This window comes from Pipistrellus kuhlii, unplaced genomic scaffold (genome assembly GCF_014108245.1).
Source record: "Pipistrellus kuhlii isolate mPipKuh1 unplaced genomic scaffold, mPipKuh1.p scaffold_m20_p_11, whole genome shotgun sequence".
NCBI lineage: Eukaryota > Metazoa > Chordata > Mammalia > Chiroptera > Vespertilionidae > Pipistrellus > Pipistrellus kuhlii.
In genome coordinates this window covers 43,958,007-43,980,650 of record NW_023425416.1, presented here as the reverse complement: position 1 = coordinate 43,980,650, position 22,644 = coordinate 43,958,007, and the positions used below count along the sequence as shown (strand labels likewise).

At 46.7% G+C, this 22,644-nt stretch overlaps 1 protein-coding gene across 4 annotated transcripts in view; it reads left to right on the top strand.

Moving 5' to 3' along the window:
- The window catches only part of TRANK1 (tetratricopeptide repeat and ankyrin repeat containing 1), a 75,948-nt gene that overhangs the window by 27,560 nt on the left and 25,744 nt on the right, over positions 1 to 22,644 (top strand). For all 4 annotated transcript variants that reach the window (XM_036431788.1, XM_045579378.1, XM_036431789.2 and 1 more), the window contains 12 exons: positions 63 to 213; positions 2,448 to 2,566; positions 3,383 to 3,466; positions 3,919 to 4,057; positions 5,691 to 5,822; positions 9,305 to 9,475; positions 13,576 to 13,737; positions 14,651 to 14,905; positions 16,334 to 16,510; positions 16,761 to 19,640; positions 21,106 to 21,305; positions 21,604 to 21,741. In XM_036431788.1, coding sequence (XP_036287681.1) covers positions 63 to 213; positions 2,448 to 2,566; positions 3,383 to 3,466; positions 3,919 to 4,057; positions 5,691 to 5,822; positions 9,305 to 9,475; positions 13,576 to 13,737; positions 14,651 to 14,905; positions 16,334 to 16,510; positions 16,761 to 19,640; positions 21,106 to 21,305; positions 21,604 to 21,741 — 4,608 coding nt within the window. The remainder of the gene's footprint in view (positions 1 to 62; positions 214 to 2,447; positions 2,567 to 3,382; positions 3,467 to 3,918; positions 4,058 to 5,690; positions 5,823 to 9,304; positions 9,476 to 13,575; positions 13,738 to 14,650; positions 14,906 to 16,333; positions 16,511 to 16,760; positions 19,641 to 21,105; positions 21,306 to 21,603; positions 21,742 to 22,644) is intronic.

The window sequence follows — 22,644 nt, the reverse complement described above, 5'->3', positions numbered from 1 at the left end:
AATCTTGCTCATCCTCTCAGCAGCACTTGAGAGATGGTAAGGTTTTCCTTTATTCATTCCAGGGATACTACCGCGCTGGGTATTCCTTGCTAAAGTTGCTCCAGAATTATGAAGCTGCTCGCATGTTCTTTGAGGGTCTTCAGCTTCTGCAGGGCAGCAGTGATCAGAGCCAGTTTGCTGATTTCCTTGTGGGAGTCTTCACCACTATGGGCAGTAAGTCTGACTCGGGGAAGTGTTCCCTCCCTCTTTTTCCCCTCCCTCCTTTCCTTCCTCCCTTCCTCCCATCCTTCCTCCTTGCATCCCTTTCCTCTCTCCCTCCCTTCCTTCTTCCCTACATCTCTCCCCTCCCTCCCTGCATCCTTTCCTCCTTTCCTATCTCCCTCCCTCATATCCTTCCTCCCTCCCCTCATCCCTTCCTTTCTTCCTTCCAGTCCTAGTTATTTTATTTGAATTCCTCCTGTAGGACGGGCTCCTGGGGAGGTGATTACAGGGTGTTTTTTTGTGGCTGATTTATGTAGTTTGAATAAAACTGGCTTTCACATTAGAAAGTATTTTGAAAGCTTTGGCGGCTCATGCCTTTGTCAAGATGACTAATTCCTATTGCTATTCATAGTTTTCCCTATTTATACTACTACTTGCTTTATGTGATTTTTGTGCTTCCTTATGATTTTTGCATATTTCTTCAATGTGTTCAGAAAATATTCTGGTTTGCTGTGAAAATAACCCGAGAGGGCTGACGGGGTCCTGTGAAAGCTGAGAGCGGTGTTCAGCGTCGCGGCTGCAATGCTCACTTCAGCGGGACCCACTTGCTCATCTGGGAATGCCGCCTGGGAGTCCTGAGCATCACCATTAGAATCTTACTCCAATCACCTGGCCCCTGGGGCGGCTTTGTCAGTGGCCAGGACAGAAACCCACAAAGCTCAGTAGTACACTCCTTGCCAGTGACAAAGGGCTCCTTCTGAAGTCCCTCCAGTAACCAGGCCATTGTTTTCAAATATTATGCTTGATCCCATGTAAGTTCTCATTGATTTAAGATGAGCCACTAGTTTATGTTCTGCCATTGAGACACGGCATCGATTGTAACACATATTCCAGAGACGTTAGAACTTGAATAGTGGCACATGCTAGACTTGGTGGAGTGTGATTTTTGGCTTTCAGAAGTGGGGAAATCACTGCTGGCCACAGATTCAATGCTAGGCATCCAGCTGTTCCACTGCGATTGTGGGAGAGTGAGTCTGTGGTCTGTCCTGAGGGTGGAGTCCTACAGGTTTTGGTACAGAGAGGGAGAGATAAGAGCATGTCAGGCAGCAAGTGATGGGGTTAGAAGTGGGCACAGCGGTGTCCCCTAGACAGAGCAGTAGGAGATCTACCGGTTTCCAGCTGGTCACTTGCTGCCAGGGCCTGCGGCCTGCTTCCCCTTTCCGAACCACATACATGGCTTGTCCCTTGCCTACACTTCCCCATTGTCTCTGCATGTCCTTTGAAAGTCCTGTCAGAGCCCACTGGCTGCACCACCGCTCTTGGTGACTGTCCCTGGAGAAATCGGGGTGGTTTCCCTCTGCCCCCATTTTTAGAGGGAGCAGTTAGCGGGACTTCTTGGGATGATGCAGCCCCAACTTTTTTACCAAGGAGAGTATGTCCATGCCCAATTTTTAAATTTTGGGAAATATACTTGTGGAAAATTGGTAGCCTTTCATATAATACATGGTTATTTTTTTAAATATATTTTATTTTATTTTTTTGCCCCCCTCCCTCCCACATATCCCCTCCCTCCTCAGAGTTTTGTGTCCATTGGTTGTACTTATATGCATGTAATACATGGTTATTTTTATATTTACTTATTTTTGGAAATGAATAACTCTGGAAGAGGCGCTATGTTATTCTGTCTGTCCAGCCCCTTGGATGTTCTTATCGTGAGTTTGAGAACTGTGGTTTGCAAGGTTGTTGGGCCACTAGGTTAGAAGAATATGTTGACTAAAGAGTTGTTAGATGTGGATTCCAGTCTTTTTTTTTGGTCATGAACTAGCAGCATGACATGCCACGAAGCCTGACCTCATTTGTGATAGTGCCTCATCTGTTGGGTGAGAGTACTATTTGCCACATTTTCTTCAAGGAAGTGAATTGGATAACTTCCTTAAGCTTCCATTTCCTTCTTCGTAAATGGAGATGATAGCCACTGCCCTCTTGGTATGTTTGAGGGGTTAAATATGAACACATATTGCTGCATTTGGTGAATAGAAGGGCTAAGTGAAAGGTGGCTCATGTTATGCTGTCTGACTCTTAGGGGATTGATTGTCACCTGAATTGAAAATGATTTCAACTCCATACATCTTTAATTTTTCGTTTGTCTATGTCTGGTCTTAATTAGAGGACCTTTGCCCAAATGTTCTAGACTTTTCCCAAGTTAAAACTTCTAAATGATGGCACTTTTTTTTTTTTTTTTTTAGGTGACCCCATTGTTTTGCAAAGTTTCTTGCCCTACTTTGATCACATTTTCACCATTGGCTTTGCCACAGAAGTGTGGCAATCAGTAATAGAGAAGTTGGCAAAGAAAGGATTATGGCATGTAAGTAAAAGGAGATGGTGGCTCTCTTGTGGAGAAAGCACCTTGCACATTAACTGGTTTCTTTCTGCTGGCCCCGGAGCGTTGCAACTTAGCGTTTGTTTATCTTTTTTTTTTTTTTTTAAATATATATTTTATTGATTTTGTACAGAGAGGAAGGGAGAGAGATAGAGAGCTAGAAACATCGATGAGAGAGAGAGTCATTGACCAGCTGCCTCTTGCACACCCCCTACTGGGGATATGCCCGCAACCAAGGTACATGCCCTTCACCGGAATCGAACCCGGGACCTTTCAGTCCCCAAGCCGACGCTCTATCCATTGAGCCAAACCGGTCTCGGCGCGTTTGTTTATCTTGATGCCAAAATAACTTCTTATTATAACTAGAACATCCCTACAGATGGAAAGTCACTGAGATATATTAATTAGCTAGCTTCTATTTTTAAATTTTTAAAATTTTATTTTTTGTGTCCTCACCTGAGGATGTTTTCCCATTGATTTTTAGGGAAAGTGGAAGAGAGAGGGAAAGACAAAGAGAAACATCAATGTGAGAGAAACACATTAATTGGTTGCCTCCTGCACGTGCCCTGACCAGGGGTTGGGCGGGGGAAGAGCCTGCAACCAAGGCACATGCCCTGGACCAGAGTCTTTGATTATTGTGGCTCAGGCTGAAAGGTTGGCAGCTGGCCTAAAAAAGGAGACAGGTTCAGAGGGTACTTTGTTTTGTTGTTGGTTTGTTTTAAAGCTTCAGGATACTTTGGCTCTACTCACCTATGTGGAGAACATCCTTATTCTAATCTTTTATTGTTCTGCCTTCACCAGTCATTTCTCCTTCTGTCGGCGAAAAAAGATCGACTACCAAGAAATATCCATGTCCCAGAGTTATCACTGAAAAGTCTCTTTGAGGTAAGGTGGCTTTTTGAAGGGAATGGTTTTACTTCCGGCTTGGATTTGGGACCTTTTTTTTTCAGCTACCCAACTGCAAATTTGTTATTTATGATAATCTTTTTTTTTTAATACATTTTATTGATTTTTTATGGAGAGGAAGGGAGAAGGATAGAAAGCTAGAAACATCGATGAGAGAGAAACATCGATCAGCTGCCTCCTGTACATCCCCCACTGGGGATGCACCCACAACCAAGGCACATGCCGGACTGGAATCGAACCTGGGACCCCTCAGTCCTCAGGCCGATGCTCTATCCACTGAGCCGAATTGGCTTCGGCTATTTATGATAATCTTATGCTTGGGCCACAACAAGTCCAGGTTTTACTGATTCTGAGCTTTAAGGGTAAAGGAGATTAAAATTTCATGTTGATACAGTGACTTCCATGGTTGTTCTTGTGTGTTTTCCCCCCAGAAATATGTCTTCATTGGACTTTATGAGAAAATGGAACAGGTGCCCAAGTTAGTCCAGTGGCTTATCTCCATTGGCGCGAGCATCGAGACAATAGGACCGTACCCTCTTCATGCCCTCATGCGACTCTGTATCCAAGCAAGTAAGTGTTCTCCGGGTAACACACCTCCCAGCTGCCCCTTGGGCTCTGAGCTCTGGCTCTCCTCTCAGCTCAAGTGAAAGCAGAATTTAAGCCACTTGAATGGAGACAGTTCAGATGTTTTAAACATTCAACGATTGATTATTCAAATGCATGGAGGCAGCAGGGCAACAGCATCCTTTTTATTTCTCCCGGGACCTCGTAGCTGCAGGAGGCCAGATTGAAAGGATCTGCGTTCCTCCATCGGTCCTGACAGTAGGGTGGAGCCTGGGACCCACACCCTTGCCGGGCAGAGCTCCCAGGAGAGCAGTGGAGTTTCCTCCCACCTGCAAAGGCAGATGTGGTCTTTCCCCAGGTTCAGGTTCATTTTCTGTAGCCTGGAGAGCCGACTGTGGTGGGGGTGGGATGGGAAGCACTGGCTGTTGCCAACACAGATGGTTCTTTTATTAAACTTTAAAGGACTTTAAAATTTAAAGGACTTCTATTTCCATAAACATCTTTAAAATGTTATTGCTAAATCTCTCTCTCTACACTTTCGGCGGGAGCTTGTTTTTCTTTTCCAAGCAGTGGCGTCTCTGAAGGACACTTACCGTATCATTTTAGAGCCAGAAGAGCCAAGAGAGCTTGTCTAGGCAGTCTTCCTCTTCTAGGTCATATCATCTCCCGAATGAGAGAGTGGTGGTGGCCAGAGGCTTGAAGACCTGGGCCCCATCTTTGCTTTAGCCAGATTTGCCCTGCCATCACTCACTTTATGTATTGAGGAATATGTGAGATTTTATTCTGACTCAGGGATTGTTAGATAAAGCACCAAGTAAAGTTTAATTAAGACCAATGTGGTCCATGTTCCCAGCTTCAAACTAGGAATCTGGAACCCAGAGAAGTGTGCCTCTGGTTATGAACAGATCCTCTTTATTTTTATTTTGTTAAAAAATATTTTTATTGATTTCAGAGAGAAAGGGAGAGGGAGAGAGATAGAAACATCAATGATGAGAGAGAATCATTGATTAGCTGCCCCTGGCATGCCCCAAACTGGGAATCAAGCCCACAACCCAGGCATGTGCCCTGACTGGAAATTGAACCATGACTTCCTGATTCATAGGCTGATGTTTAATCACTGAGCCATGCTGGCCAGGCCCAGATCCTCTTTAGACCATGCTTACTCCCACTTGCTGGAGTCTTGGACAGAGAACTGCTCTCTGCCCACAGGCACCACCTCCCAGGGAGGTTCTCCCTCAGCCTCATCTTCCTCCCAGCAGCAGGTCTCAGCTGACTGACGTGGGGGGTACAGAGGTCAACCTCTATTTCTGACGCAGCTGGGATCACATCTCTGCTTGCCTCCTCTCCCTGTCCTGTCCTGCTCCTCTTCCTTGGTCTTGAGCTCCCTCTCTCAGTAAGTCACATGGCCAAGAATCTATGTCTTAGGCGTTGCTTCTAGGGAAGCTGACTTCAGTGCATTGTGAGTAACTTGCTAAAACCTTCAGTTCACAAGCTCCCGTGTCTCCCACGCCTGTGTGTGGCAGGGGCAGCATGTGTTGGATTCCCCGCTCGGTTGCCTCAGTGTGGTACACATTGACTTGCTTTGCTGGCGTTCTGTCAGGAGAAGAGAACATCAGTAACTCCTCTTAATGCCCTTCAGAGGAAAACCATCTGTTCAGGTGGCTGATGGAGCACCAGCCCGAGTGGAAAGGCCGCGTCAACCAGAAGGACCAGGATGGCTGCACCGTCCTGCACGTGGTCGCTGCCCACTCCCCGGGATACCTCATCAAGCGTAAGTGGCGAAACCGGGTATGGGGCCTGCTGTGGGCTGAAGGACCTCAGGCATTGGCGAACTCACTTACCAGGCCATTATGTTTTCCCTGTGCATCCTGTGACAGGCTCAGGGGTAAACTTTGCCTTGAATTAAACATGATTGGGAAATTAAGCTGTGTGCAGAGAGGAGGTGGGGTGAGAGAAACAAGAATTGGGCTTTTGGCTTTGAATGGCTTCTGTGGGGTCCAATGACTCAAGGACATGGGTTTTCATTTGCATTGGTCCTGCCCCCATGTGGTTACCAAGGGCTTTATTTTATGCCTAATCTGTGCTCCACTGGAGGTAAATTGTGAACCAGACAACAGACATAATCCTACCTTCCTGGCACTTAGGAGCTAACACAGGAATTGCATCCTTCCCCGCCCTCCAGGGGGAGACAGGCTTCCTGAAAGAGGGGCTGACACGTGGGAGGAGAAGCTGGCTCTCTGACACAGAGGTACCTTGTTAGCCCGTGAAACAGGAAGGCCTTGAGCATGCCCACACAGCTCTGAGGAAAGGGCCGCTGTGATGATAGATGGTGATGGACTCTCAGTCCCAGCGGAAGGGAGGTGATGGAGCAGTGGGAGCTGGTGTCTGGGCTGGCTGCAGCGGTGCTGATCATGAGAACCAGGCCTTGCTGCCGTCTTCTGATAGCATGAGATGTTGGATGGATTTAAAAAAAAAAAAAAAAGAAAACTCATGATTATAACATGTCGGCTTGGAATTGAATGTGCCTGTGGACTGGACACAGCCAAGTGTAAGTCCTGCTGTTGGTCTGGCGGACCCTCCTAGGAAATTGCAGTGTTCTCTCTCAGTGGGTTCGCAGGAGCAGCTGTGAGGTTTGTTTCTCTATTGTTATCCCCCACTGACCGGGGCCCCAGGAATCCATGTAGGGGGGTGGATGGGGACTATGGATTTTTATTGTGAGATTTATTTATTTACTTATTTTTAAGTCAGGACATTGATAAAATTGTTTACCTTTTTTAAAAATAGGTTTTTAAAATTGATAGGGACGATAGGGAGAGAGAGAACCATCGATTGGCTGCCTCCTGCATGCCCTCTACTGGAGATCTTCATCACCTCATTTGGGATAATACACAAGGGTATCTGCATTGGTTTTCTATGCTATGTAACAAGCCACCATACAGGAAGTGGTTAAAACAACACCCATTCATTAGCTCACAGTTCTATAGGTCCAGAGTGATGTGTCTGAGTTTTTTTCTTCTTTTTGGTGAGAAGTCAACAGCAGAGAGAATTGCTTTAATATACATATGGATGTTTCAAGCATAATTGGTATCTCAGGAAACAAGTCATTTCATGATATTTTTTTTTACATTTTTAAATATCTTTATTGTTAAAAGTATTACATATGTTCCCTTTTTATCCCCGTTGACTTCTCCTAGCCCTCCTCCCACCCCGCCCCAGGCCTTTACCACACTGTGACTATGTATGTCCATGGGGTATGCATATATGCATACAACCTTTTTAGTTGATCTCTTGCCACCCACTCACCCACCCACCCCGCCTCTCCTCTGAGATTTGACAGTCTGTTCCATGATTCTATGTCTCTGGATCTATTTTGTTCATCAGCTTATTTTGTTCATTAGATTCCACCTATGAGTGATATCATGTGATAGTTTTCTTTCTCTCTGGCTTATTTCACTTAGCATAATACTCTCCAGGTCCCTCCATGCTGTCTCAAAGGGTAAGAGATACTTTTTTGCTGCTGTATAGTATTCCATGGTATAGATCAGTGGTCGGCAAACTCATTAGTCAACAGAGCCACAGTTTGCTGACCACTGGTGTATACGTACCACAGTTTTTTTTATCCACTCATCTATTGATGGGCACTTGGCCTATTTCCAGATCTTAGCTATTGTAAATCGTGCTGCTATGATCAGTGTGGAGTTTCCTCAAGAAATTCAAAATGGAACTGCCACTTCTAGGAATATATCCTAAAAAGCCTGAAACACGAATCAGAAAGAACATATGCACCCCTATGTTCATGATATTTTTCACTCTGCAATATGTAAAAGAACATAGTAAAAGAACAAAAATGGAGATAGGTGTGATTTCAACTAGTGGCCAGGTTCAGGATTGCAGCTCTGAGAATCTCAGGCCCGGGGGCTTAGCAAGGGGGAAGGGGAGAATTTCTTGTGCATCAGATCTCTCTTGTACTTGGAATCTCTGACCGCTACACCTTGACCTTTAAGGTTCAAATGGTTAGGTCAGGCCTATCTGGAAAATCTCCCGATTATCTTAAGGTCAACAGCTCTGGACCTTAATTACATTCTCAGAGTCTCATCACAGCAGTCCTTGGACTAGTATTTGATTGAAGAATTGAGAGAAAGTGCATGTATGCCAGGTGCTAGGAATTTAAGGGATTCTGCCTACCACTGTATTTGATGGGAAGAGAAAAGTAGGACTTTAATTTTTTTGTTAATTCTCACCCGAGAATATTTTTCCATTGATTTTTATAAGGGAGGGGGAGAGACACACAGAGAGAAATATTGATGCATGTGTGAGAGAGAAACATGGATTGGTTGCTTTCGACCAAGTCTGGGATTGAGCCTGCAATCAAGGTAGATGCCCTTGACCAGAATGAATCCAGGACTCTTCAGTCTATGTGCTGATGCTCTCTATCACCTGAGCCAAGCAGGCTAGGGCAGGCCTTTTAAAATTTGTCTTATTTTTGTAAAGTGGAAGAAGGGCAGTTGTTATTGGGGAGATGGGGAAGGAGAATAGCATGAATAGGAAAATACCTTGAGTACAGGTGTGTGGTTGAGGCAGTGCATTTTAGGAAAGCATGGGTACGAAAGTTGAGGATCGGATATTGATTCATTTTACTCTCCATGCCCACGTAAGTCTTTGTACCCCAGAGGTACACCTGTTCCATTGCGAAGACTGCTGCATCTGTGAGCACAGAGACACCTTGATGCCTAGCAAATAGATTTGTCAAAGCAGCAGACAGAGCTGGCAGCCAGAGGGTAGGGGCTGGGAGGATGGAAACAGTGACAACAAAAAGACCCGGATTGGAGAGCAATTGGCACTTTTTTCTCCTTCCCCTGACAGGCTTTTTTCTGGAAGAATATTTTGTTTCCTCTCTAGGGAATAAAGAAATCTGAAGTCACAGCTTGCTGTTATCCTTACAGCTGTAACAGTTGCCTAGTAACCAGATTCCCCACCTCCTTGCTTGTTGCCAAGGAGAGGGGAGAAAGGTATAGAGGAGCGCACTTCTAAACCTCTTAAAAGCTATTGTCCTTCCCACTCCACAAAGTCTGGGTTGCTTGGGGACTTTGGTGGATTGCCCGAGGCCAGCAGTTCAGGTTCTGCAAGCAGAGGGGCCTTGGTCCCCTTGCCCCGGGCTGCTCAGGCAGGAAACTGGGAGGAGAGCTCTCATGGGGACATCTCCTTACGGAAGGAACCAGGACAATGCCCCCTTTTCCTTTTGGCCTGCCCTAGGACAAACAGAGGATGTGCAGATGCTCCTGCGTTTTGGGGCAGACCCCACCCTGGTAGACAGACACTCCCGGACCCCCGTGGATGTCCTGAAGAGGAATAAGAACTTTAAAGCCATCGAGAAAATCAATAGTCACTTGGAAAAACTGGCTGCGTGTTCTAAGGACCTATCAGGTACAGCTTCCAGTGAATCAACCTTTTTTTTTTTGGGGGGGGGGGGGGGGGAAGCGGTTAAAAACTGGTTCTGTGATATTATACATAAACTGATTAATCTTTTCTTGGTATATAAAGATGGAAATGAGACTCCCAATCTTTGGAAAACTTGTTTGCTTTTTTATGGAAGATAGAATGAAACAACTCTTAGTTAGAGAGCATCTGCAACATTCTGGAAATTTCGCCAAGTCGTCCTTTAAATGCTATGGGGGATTTATTTTCTAATGCATGCACACAGTAAAAAAGAAAAAAACAAACCCAGAAGGAATAGGAGAAAACAAAAATCATTCCTGCCCTTCAGAAACAGCCAGAGCCAACAATGTAAAATACATTCATGTTGCACTAAATTACACTATGTACTTCCATGTTAACTTCTATTCCCATTTCTTTATCAGTTTGGGACAGCATCCATGACTGACTGCTGTATAAGATGAAGTGCAACAAGTCAGCCCCAATTGTTGAGTAATGTCTAATAATGTTATCTGTGTCATTTACATTCTGTTCCTCAGTTCTAAGTTTTCTGTGCTGCATCTATAGATGGATTCTAAAACTTGAAAACCAGTCAATGGCATAGGCATGGCAGGATGATTAGGTAAATGTTACACTTTCTACAACAAGTAGCGTACCTGGACCCATAGGAAAGAATTACCACGTGTCCTGAAAACTTTGCTCTTTAAATATTGTAATAACTATGTATGTTGGGTAGGTACTAGATATATTGGGGGATCACTTTGTAAGTTAAATGTCTAACCACTATGCCGAACACCTGAAACTAATAGACTATTGAATGTCAATTGTAATTGAAAAATTTAAAAAAGTTTTTAAGAGATGTGACACTCTAGGCATCCCGGTTTGATGAAACATATGTACATACACATTATTGCATATGTATGTGTGTGCATGTACACATAATATATGCTTTTTAGACTTAGGCTCTAGTCCCCATGTGTGTACATTATGCTGCATTTGGTTTTGTTACTCATATATGATTCTTCTGGACCATGTTGTCTGTTTAGATTTCTCTCTTGTTCTGCTAGAGCACCAACTCGTATGCTTTTCGTGGAGGGAGGAGACATGGGTAGTAGACTTTGGAACTTGGGAAGAGTCTTCATTTTATTCCTATTGGTTGATAATATGTCTGAATATAGGCATTGTATTTCATTGATTCCAAGTTACCCTTTCCCCCCACATTTTAACATCTTCAAAATTGGAATGTGTTTCATCATCACTGACATGTCTCTGTTTAATGGTATATTAAATTAAGAAATCGAAACTGTCTTTGCCAATGAATTTCCAAGTTTTAAAATAACAACAAAAAATGACCACCAGTTAATGGTAGAAAATGGTGCTCTGTTTGCCAATTTATTGTTTATGAATTCTAATGTTAATTCTTATAATACTGTATATGTATTTATGTTGTTTTATTTCGTGTTACAGACTTTAGCATGCCGTTCATTTTACTTATTTTAAAAATATTTTCAGTTTCCTTGTACAACAGAATTTTTGAATATCTGCTGATCATAAAAACATCTCATCTTCTGAGACAGGGTCTCACTCTCCTTTCCTCTCTCTGCTCCTTCACCAACTAATTCTGGTCCAGTTTTGAACCAAGAGGAGAGACTCAGAATTGCAGCTGATCCTTTTGTACTTACTAGGACTCAACTGCACTTGCTTGGCTGAAAAGACCATTAGGAGGGCTGTGCCATCCCAGGCCAGCCTTTGGGCTGACTGGGTAGTTTATGTGATGGTAGTGAAGGCAGTCAAGCCTAAAGGCCCCAGTGGTCATTGGTAAACGTATTGGAGGTTTGATTACCTTAACGTTTTCTAGACCATCAACTAGGAAGGTTTCCTTGCTGCGCTAGAGGAATATTGAGCTACCATAGGAGAACACTGAGTGAAAAGAAAGCAAAAAGAAATGATACAGCTCAGAAAAGAGCAGGATGACAGTTATCAGGAAGAGCTAGCTAGCGATGGTGTCTGTGGATAGGGTGGCTTTTGCATCTGGGTGAGACATCTCACTGAAGATTTCTGCTGTTCTCTAATCCAGAGCTTTCTGACGTGAATGGACACACAAATCGCTGGGAGCCTGTTAAAATGCAGATTTTCATTCAGCAGGTTCAGGGCAGGACCCAGGATTCTCACCAGCAGCCAGGGGAAGCCAGAGTCCACTTTGAGGAGCCAGGGTTCAAGCCTGAGGAGTCAAGATTATGTAATTGTCTTACCTGCCTTTCACCACCAGATGGCAGCATGTCCACCTTCTCTGGAAGCTCAGCTTTCCTTAGGACCTAGAACAAGATGGATTGATCTTCTCTCACTAATGCTGGGCCTTTCAAGTGAGAACAGATCCAGCCTTTGAAGCTTTTCTCTCTGGTCGCATAGGGCAGTGGTTGGCAAACTCATTAGTCAACAGAGCCAAATATCAACAGTACAACAATTGAAATTTGAGAGCTGAAAACAGACTTCTGTGCATGGGCCGAAGTTTCAATCGCACTGTACGTGCACGCCTGCAGGTGGTATTTTGTGGAAGAGGCACACTAAGGGGCCAGAGAGCCGCATGTGGCTCCCTAGCTGCAGTTTGCTGACCACTACCCTAGGGGGAGCCAGCTGCTTTCTTCCCTTGCTGGTGGAGGCATCTCTAGCATAGTTCTTGGAGGATTCTGGAACCTTCTCTTATGTTGGTTTCCCTCAGCCAGAGCCTGTGACTCAGAGGTTTCCCATCTTTGCATTCCTCAGCACCAAGATGGGCCCTGTATTCAGTAAATGCAGGGATGCAGTGCTTACTTAAATGTGTCCATGATATGTTCTTTCTTATTATAAAAGCAATATATTCTTTTTTAAAGGAAAATTACAAAATAGGAAAGGAAAACAAGAAAATACTAATTCTCTATAAACCAACCTCCATCTGCAAATTCATATATTTGTGACTGGGCTAATTAGTCTTATTTCATGCATTTATAGTTATATGTTTTTATATTTTTATGAAATGAGATAGTTGCAACATTTAAACTGATTAAAATGTGTGTACTAAAACGCACCAGTTTGTATGATAAATCTTACCAGTTTGTCTTTTTTAGCTTGAAAGAAAGATTTCAGGCAAAAGGGAAAACTCTTTTTGAAATGATTTATTTCTGTTTTCTAACACTTCTGAGCACTGTTGCAATTTCAGGCCTTTTTTAGTTTTAATTTTTTAAAATATATTTTTATTGATTTCAGAGAAGAAGGGAGAGGGAGAGCTAGATAGAAACATCAGTGATGAGAGAGAATCACTGATCGACTGCCTTCTGCACCTCCCCTACTGGGGATCGAGCCTGCAACCAGACATGTGCCCTTGTTCAGAATCCAATGAGACCCTTCAGTCCTCAGGGTGGTGCTCTATCCACTGAGCAAAATCAACTAGGGCTAGTTTTAATTTCAAATATGCTAATATATATTCACTAAATATATTTGAAGGCAGTTTGTAAAAATATGGTTTTATATAAAAACAGTTTATTATAATCACATTTTAGCATATTTTCACCCAGTCTTTCCGTTGTCATTTAGTACTTAGTCACCTTTTTTTTTTTTTTTTTTTTAAATCCAAAGGTATTTTTCCCTTTAGAGAGAAAGGTATTGATCTTTAGAGAGAGAAAAACAGGAGACACTCCACTGGTTGCTTCCGGAAGGCATCCTCACCAGGGCCAGGGATCAAACTTGCATCTGTGGTACATGCCCTTGACTGGAAATTGAACCCACAACCCTTCAGTCCTCGGGCCTACATTATAACCACTGAGCCAAGCCGGCTAGGGTCCCAAGAGAGCGAATGGAATTAAATAAAGCCTCTTGAGGTCTAGGCTCAGCTCCTGCACAAAAACCACACCCACTGCATTTTACTGGTCATAGCTGGTCATGGAGCCAGGCCAGAATTAGGGGTGAGGAGGGGAATAGGCTCCACCTTTTGGTGGGAGGAGCTGCCAAGGTAACGGCATAGCATGTGGGTATTGGGAGGGGTGCAGAATTGCAACTTTTCCATCTCCTGCAGCTGTGAGCTCTCTTCGGAAGCATCACCTGGTGCTGTTTTGCAGGACTGAGCCATGGCGAAGGACCCAGTAGCGAGAGCAACATTTTCCGGGAGGCCTCTGCGCAGCTGGTGAAGTACCTGAACTCCGGAAACCGGTTACTGCACAAAAACTTCCTGAAGCAAGATGTAGTCCAGAAGTTCTTGCGCCTCCTTTCTTCCCTGCAAGGTAATTTTTCTCACAAATTCAGTTGTGTGAAAGGTGATTTATGCTCATTCAAACTTTTTGAATATCTTTTAGAAATGGATTTAAAAATGTCATGATCTGCTTAGCCAGTTTGGCTCAGTGGATAGAGCGTCGGTCTGTGGACTGAAGAGTCCTGGGTTTGATTCTGGTCAAGGGCATGTACCTAGGTTACAGACTCTGCTAAGTGTGTGTCTGGGAGGCAACCAATTGATGTGTCTCTCTCACATCGATCTTTCTGTCTTCCCCTCCCACTCTCTCTAAAAATCAATGAAATAATATCGTTGGGTGAGGACTAACAATAACAACAACCAAAAAAGGTAATGACCTACATGTAAAACAGCCCACACAGAAACATCAGTTATCTGTCAGTGAAAAGTCTATTATCCATTTGTGAACTTCAGTCCCTAAGTCCCATCCCTGAGGCACCCTCCGTTATTAGTTTTCATGCATGCTCCTAGAATTACTCTTTGCTTAGACCAGTGGTCGGCAAACTCATTTGTGAACAGAGCCAAATATCAACAGTACAATGATTGAAATTTCTTCTGAGAGCCAAACTTTTTAAACTTAAACTATATAGATAGGTATATTGTTATTAACTTAATTAGGGCACTCCTTCAATTGCACTGTATGTGTGCGCCTGCATGTGGTATTTTGTCCCAAGGAGCTTTGCGACAAAGGCACAAAGAGCATGCCACGGCCACACAGCTAGCAAAGACATGAGTAGAGGTGGGAGGTGGCTATACTTCATAACTCATTATTTGCTCATAGTTTCTCCAGTGCTTCAAACTACTGATCAGTATCACGTGTTAATTAGCATACATGTGCTAAGTTGTGGTTGGGGCCAGAAACCATCAGAACCTTTTTTTGGAGTGTGGTATGTTCTTACTTTTGAAAGAGATTCCTCCTGACCTGGTCTGTGACATTAATCGCGACTGCGCCAACACCTTCGTCAAGTTTTTACTGGAGAAACAGAAATGGCCGGAAGTGCTTCTGCTGCTGACCCGGAAAGTGAGCGGGGAGCCCCCGCTGGGAGACTGCCTCCTCAAGAACTGCGACTTCTCGGGCCTCGACCTCTGTGCCCTCATCCCCCCGCTCAGCACCTGGGACCAGCGCCGGGTGCAGCTGCTGGGCCGGTTGGTGGACAGTGGAGGTGAGCATGCTGAGGTGGGAGCTCAGGCCATTGCTGGCCTGGTGTTTTCCACTTGCTTTAGAAGGCTGCTTTAAATCCTGCTCTTTCTCTTCATGTTTCCTCATTTGGAAACAGCGAGGCCTGTCAGTGGGTGGTGCCCTGTGGGAAGTCTGCATTTCTGTAAATTAGTTATGAGAGACCTCAGGTATGTGGGGGGAGTCCTTTGGCCCACAGCGGTCACTTCCTCCTCACCTCCGGCTGGCTCCTGCACAGCATATGCTGCGTAGGTCCTCGTCAGCTCTGCGGCCTTCTTTTGTAATCCACATTGGGATTCAAGGTGCTTGTTTTTAAAGAAACAGTGAGATAACTGGTTGGTGGAGGACCTGCCGCGTTAATCAGCACAATCGCACCTGGCTGGGTGACGTCTGGAGTGTGTAGCCTCTTGCTGGATTGGGTTTTATTTCAAAATGAATTTGGCGATACCAGTCTGCTCTGGCAGCACCTCTCACCCCTCCTCATGCCATTGCTAGCTGTGTGGCCTTGGCATGCTCTTGGTGCCTTTGTGTGCTCACTTATAAAAGGGGAGTGTTAATAGACCATCTTCGTTAGGGATGTTTCGAATGTGAAGTGAGCTTACTCGAAGAGCACCCTGGCTGTGGGTTTTCCGCTTGCTTTGCCGTTTAAGGGGAGTGGTGACACGTTGGTCCTCGCTCTCAAAGTGCCATTCACAGCCCCCAGGCATTGGCTGTACCCACAGGTTTCAGGAGGTGGATGGATGCCTCCTATAGTTTATTTCTTCAAACCTCTTTACTCCCTTAGCCCAGAAACTGACTGCAATGGGATTCCAGTTTTATTCCTGAGTCCCGAGCACTTAGGGAGCACCTCCGTGGAATCCTGTGCTTGGGCACAAGGGCAGAGAGTGAGGGTGTTGCCGTTGGAGGCATGGGCAGTGCTGAGGGAAGGGGAGGACTGAGCTAAAGGAAGGGAGGTGGGTCTGAGAGGTGGCAGGGAAGATGGCAGTTGACAGTAGATGAGCATCCTCTGGAAGAAGCTTCATAGAAACAAAGGATGCTGGTAGGGAGCCCACGTCCTGATCATTACTGTGTGGCAGGTAAGGTGTCAGGCCAGCACCGGTTTAGTTGTTGGCAAACGCTGTCTCTCCTCCGCCAGCAGGTCCCATGCTGGGGTCCATATCCTGTTCTGGGACGGCAGGGGGAGCCAGAGAGCTGGTGTAAAGGCCCACAGACAGGGCACTGAAAGGAACGGGCTTTCATTCTGAGGGTCTGGGAAGCCTTTGCCTGTAGGGGGTGGTAGCGGGCCTCACCAGTCAGGTGAGCATCACCTCTTCCCTGGGAATAATGGCAGAGGTGGTCCTGCCTCCAGGTGCCCAGGCTGTGCCTTGTCACGTTTATGCAGCTCGCTCATGAGTCCCTTCTCTGCCTCCTCCAGCCTTGCCCGAGGGCCTCCAGGACAGCCAGGTGAGGCCGCTAGCCATGTGCCTACACCACCAGGACTTCGAGTTGGCTTTTCTGCTCCTTACCAAGGGCGCGGACCCCCACAGCATTTCTCTCGCGGAGGGCGACACTCCTCTGCATGCAGCTCTCCACATCTTTTTGGATGTCAATGGTAGGCCTCCGTTTTCAAACCGATCTTCTTTGCCTTGGGGAGGAGGCTGGATATTAGAAATGATGTTCTGTTTTTTTGGTTTTGTTTTTTTTTTCCTTCTGTTGGGAAATCTCCCCAGTTGGGAACCACCAGGTTATCAAATACTTGGGAAGTTAGGTGTTCTAAGACACCCGTGGCCAGCATCTCTCTTAAATCTAGGAGCCCGGGAAGAGGGGCTCAGCACTCACAGAGTCTTGTTTGTATCTTTCAGCTGACGTCGGTTTTAACTTCCTCAACCACCTGTTGGATCTCTTCTGGTCCAACCCCGCCAAATTTGACTACCTCAACCCCAACACCCAGGACAGCAGCGGGAACACGCTGATGCACCTGCTTTTCCAGAGGGGCATGCTGAAGCGCATGAAGAAGCTGCTAGACCTGCTGGCCAAGTTTGACATCAACTTCAACCTGAAGAACAAAGAGGGCAAAGATGCCCGCCACCGGATTAAGAAGAACGCCCCTCTGCTCTTGGCCTGGAACAAAGCTGTGGCGGAGAGCCGGCGGAAGAGCCGGCAGGAGCTCGCTGCCCAGCTGGGGAAGCTCTCAAAGTCTGCTGGTCAGGCTCAGCTCAAGTCCCAGCTTTCATCCGATTCGCTGTGTGACTCTGGCATATCCCTGCCCGAAGGAGCCATGGTTCCTGACAGCTGGGAGGCTCTCTCGGATGCCCAGATGGTGAGGCAGGAGCATGCCAGACCCTGTTCTCAGAGGGACCGCCTTGTGCAGCACATCATGGATCTGATCGAGAAGGTTGAACTGGACATGTCCCTCCCGGAGGACTGTCCTCAGGACTCAGAGCCCCTGGAGACAGGAGCTGGCACAGAAACGAAGAGGGAGGAGCGCCAGCGAACCCTGGGAGTGGGGGGCTCTGACTATGGTGGGAACAGCCCTGCTGTCCCTGAGGCAGGGGGTGAACACGCTCAGGCAGGCCTCGGGGCTTCACAGCTCATGCCCGCTGGTCACAGAGGCGGGGAGGACAATGGCGATCAGGACAGCTGCCAGGAGGTGGAGGCCTGCCTCCAGGACTTCGAGAACATGACCTGGGAGATCGAGTGTACCTCCGAGATGCTGAAGAAGCTGTCCAGTAAGGTGGTGACCAAGGTCATGAAGAAGAAAATCATCCTAACCATCCATCAGCTGGGGAACGGCGAGTGGACGCCGGGCCTGCAGAAGCGGCTGAAGCACCTAAAAGGAAACATCCAGCTCTTCGAGGCCAAGCTGGACAAAGGGGCCCGGATGCTGTGGGAGCTCGCCATCGACTTCTCCCCTCGATGCAGCGAGAATCCCGAGAAGATAACCACCCCAGAGAAGAGCTCACACCCCATAGAGAAGTCAGGGCAGGTCTACACAGAAATCATCCGGATCTGGGACATTGTCCTAGATCACGGCAAGCTAACGGACGCCATCCGGGCCATCTGCAGCGCCTACAATCGCGGCTTATCCTGCATCCTGCGGAAGAAGCTGAGGGGCATCAACAAAGGCCAGGTGTCGGCCAACATGAGAATCCGAAAGCGGATACCCCGCTGCTACGTGGAGGACACGGAGGTGGAGAAGGGCAAGGTGCCCGTGGAGCCCCACTACTTCCCCCCGGCCAGCGCGGTGCAGACAGAGTACAACGTCATGAAGTTCCACAGCTTCAGCACCAACATGGCTTTCAACATCCTCAATGACATGACGGCGACGGTGGAGTACCCCTTCCGGGTGGGCGAGCTGGAGTACGCCGTGATCCACCTCAACCCCCGGCCGCTGGAGCCCATCATCCTGATCGGGCGGAGCGGCACCGGGAAGACCACGTGCTGCCTGTACCGGCTCTGGAAGAAATTCCACATCTACTGGGAGAAAGCCGAGCAGGCGGGGAGCCCGCTGCTGGCCAAGCAGGTCTGGCTGAAGAAGAAGTCGGAAGTGGAATCCAAAAAAGAGGGTCCTGGTAGGGAGGAGGACGAGGAGAGGGAGGAGGACGAGGAAGAGGAAGGTTCCATAGAAGTGGAGACAGTGGACAGTGTAGATGAGGAGCAGGAGAGCGAAGCCTGTGCAGGGACAGCTGGTGGGGACCCTGGGGGGCCCAGCCAGGTGGCAGAAGTATGTGCCCCCGAAGGCCCCCAGCAGCTGGAGCATTTACATCAGATCTTTGTGACCAAGAACCACGTGCTGTGCCAGGAGGTGCAGAGGAATTTCATTGAGCTTTCCAAGTCTGCCAAGGCCACCAGCCACTACAGACCCTTGGAACCCAATGTCCACAAGCTCCAGGACCTGAGGGACGAGAACTTCCCTCTGTTCGTCACTTCCAAGCAGCTGCTCCTCCTGTTGGATGCTTCTCTGCCCAATCCATTTTTCCTCAGAAATGAAGATGGCAGCTTGAAGAGAACCATCGTGGGGTGGTCCACGCAGGAGGAGCTGACCATCCCCAACTGGCAGGAGGAGGAGGAGGAGGCTGACGGGGATGGGGACAACATCGAGGAGGACAAGGTTGCGGAAACACGTTCGTGTGACATTGACCCCCGGGTGTACGTGACATTTGAGGTGTTCACCAATGAAATATGGCCCAAAATGCACAAAGGGAAAACCTCCTACAACCCTGCACTGATTTGGAAAGAAATAAAATCTTTTTTGAAGGGGTCTTTTGAGGCCCTCAACAGCCCCGAGGGGAGACTCACGGAAGAAGAGTACAAGAAATTGGGGAGGAAGCGGTCCCCCAATTTCAAGGAAGACCGGAGCGAGATCTACAACCTCTTCTGCCTGTATCAGCAGATCAGGTCCCAGAAGGGCTATTTTGACGAAGAGGATGTTCTGTTCAACCTGTCCCGGAGGCTGTCGAAGCTCAAGGTGCTTCCATGGTCCATCCATGAGCTCTATGGCGACGAGATTCAGGACTTTACGCAGGCTGAGCTCGCGCTGCTGATGAAATGCATCAATGACCCCAATGCCATGTTCCTCACCGGGGACACGGCCCAGAGCATCATGAAGGGCGTGGCCTTCCGCTTCAGCGATCTGCGCTCTCTGTTCCACTACGCCAGCAGAAGCTCTGGGGACAAGCAGTGTGCTGTCCGGAAGCCCAAGAAGATCCACCAGTTGTACCAGAACTACAGGTCTCATTCGGGTATGTCCAGAGCTTGGTCTCACCTACGAGAGAGGTGCTTGGGGAACTGGCCTTGGGCTGCTTTGGAAGCTGTGGCCTCGCTTTTTTTTTTTTGTATTTTTATTGATTTCAGAGAGGGAGAAGGAGATGGAGATAGGAACATCAATGATAAGAGAGAATTATTGATAGGCTGCCTCCTGGAGCCCGCTATCTGGGCATGTGCCCTGACTGGGAATCGAACCATGACCTCCTGGTTCATAGGTTGATGCTCAACCACTGAGCTATGCCAGCTGGTCTTCTCATGATTTCTTTATATTGCATACTTTTATTTATTTATTTATTCTTTTAAGATATATTTTATTGATTTTTTTTTAATAGAGAGGAAGGGAGAGGAATAGAGAGTTAGAAACATCGATGAGAGAGAAACCATTGATCAGCTGCCTCCTGCACACTCCCCACTGGGGATGTGCCTGCAACCAAGGTACATGCCCTTGACCAGAATCGAACCTAGGATCCTTCAGTCCACAGGCCAATGCTTTATTCACTGAGCTAAACCAATTAGAGCTATATTGTATACTTTTAATAAGTATTAGTAAAACTTCCCTTTACTACTTGGTAGCAGCAATGGATATATAAGCCCATTTCGTGGTCATCCACCAAGAACCTAGTGTTCTGTGTGTGTTAGGCAAAGGGCATATGCGACTAAGACTAGTGGAGAGACCCAGGGTGATCTGCATGCAGTCAGCTTCATGTCCTCACAGGTGTTGACTGACATCTCGGACCTCGGAGTCCCTGTTTGTCACAGTGGGATTATCTGGCCTGTCTCACTGGGCAGTCGTGAGGATAAAATGGGGTGATTTCTGTGAATGTGTCTGTTGTGGTAGCATTCAGTCAGCATCACTGTCACTGTTACTGTAAGCTTAGACAAAAAACAGGACCCAAGGAGAAAGCTCTTTAGAAAACATTTTCTCCAGCTCTGACAGTGTTTCTTGGTATAGCCCTCTCTCAGCTGGCTATAAACCTGGTGGAAAAGGGCGATGGAGGCCTTGGTTGCAGCCTCAGCTGACCTCCAGCGCTGCTGTTACCATGGCAACGTTGTCTCTAGTGCTCTAAGCACCAATGAGAGGGGACAGGATAAGTCTTGTTTCCTTACCATCTATGCTAGCCCCAGATATTCACATTCTAACAACTCTCATTGTTCAGATTACATTTCTGCCTTGATTCTTCTTTAAGAGGTAATTTTCTCTAATGAATGTAGGTCAGAAATGAGATCCAGCAAAACCTTTGCCTTCATCCGTTGTGCCTGGAGTAATAATGGCTCAGGGCCAAAGTGATCATCTAATGAGAACTGGAGAATGGCTTGCAATTATATGTATTATCAGGACTAGTACTGCTTCTCAGGAAAAAGCTCCTACACAAAACCCCCAAAACCAGCCATTTTGTCATGTTGTTCAATACTGGACATGTATTTTCTGTTTTATTCCAGGAATCCTCAATCTGGCCTCAGGAATAGTGGATTTACTTCAGTTCTATTTCCCAGAATCTTTTGATCGCCTTCCAAGGGATTCTGGCCTCTTTGATGGTCCCAAACCAACAGTCCTGGAGTCTTGTAGTGTAAGCGACTTAGCAATTTTGCTCCGAGGGAACAAGAGGAAAACCCAGCCCATAGAATTTGGGGCCCACCAGGTGAGCTTCTTGGGGTTGTTTTGAAATAAAAGGCAGTTTGAAAATGAAACAGAGTTTTGAGAGGCTAAATTATTCTACAAGGTAGAATTCAATAGCCCTTCTCCCAGAATGGGTAAATTTTAGAAATGGGTGAATGACTAATTGTTACTAATATTTCCACTAGCCCGGCTGACCAAGTCCATGCTGGCTACTTCTCAATTACATTACCTGCCTCCTGTAGAAAAGGACTGAGGTTAAGCTGATTTTTCTTTGTAGCATTTGATGTTTTTTTCCTTCTATCTTCCTTTTCTTTTTCTAGGTGATCCTTGTAGCCAATGAAATGGCAAAGGAGAAAATTCCAGAAGAACTGGGGTTAGCGCTTGTGCTAACAGTTTATGAAGCAAAAGGCTTAGAATTTGATGATGTCCTCCTTTACAACTTCTTTACTGATTCTGAGGTATGTCATACTGACTTCTTTTCACACGACACTTGTATATGTGTGAGTTACCCTGCCACTCAGGGAAAGAGAATTTGGAGCTGAGTCGAGAGTTTGCCATAGGTGCCTGTTTCTGTTTTGGAGTATCATCCATTTAGTGTGGGGCTTGGAGTGTTTGATGTGGGTTTTGACAATGGCTATGAGTTGTTTCACAGTATGCGGGCTGGTTCTCCCCGTGCCCTGCCCTCTCTTATTTTCTTGTATTCACCTTCTTCTAAATGCCTGGTACCCAAATGCCAGCTTCCAGTTTTCACTAGCTACTGTTATCCTTGACTCCCAAGGATGCTCAAGTTGGAGTGAGCTCTAAGGAGAGCCTTACAAGTGAAGGCAAGGGTAGCAGTGTCCACCAATGAGGACAGAACTGGGCAAGGTCAGTCCATAGAGAGAGACAACTCCTGGAAGACAAATGAGGCTTGGTTCCTGCCCATTGGATCAGGTAATGCGGGGACAAGAACAGCCGCCTGCCTGGGGGCTTCCTTCTGGCATGGCTTCGCCACCACTGCTTGCCACCCACGCAGACAATGGCAGCAAGAGTGTCCCCAGATTGACCCCCAGTGACCTCTGTGCAGCTCATTGCTTTGACTTGATGGTCTTCCTCAGTGCATTATGGGTAAAGCCACTAACTCAAGACCACTGTCCTTGGTTTCCTAGCCACTGATTTCTCTTCACCACTGTCTTCGGTGGGGACTCAGGTTGGCTGCTGACTGTGCTGTGGGTCTCCTTTGGGGACTTAGCTGGCTGTGCCCTGGTCTCTGTTGCAGACTTCCACTGCACATGGCGCATGCTCGGAAGGGCTGTTTCCATAGCCAGTTCAGGAGCACTGTTAGCTTTTACACTTTAAAATCTGCCCCAGAATTGATCCCT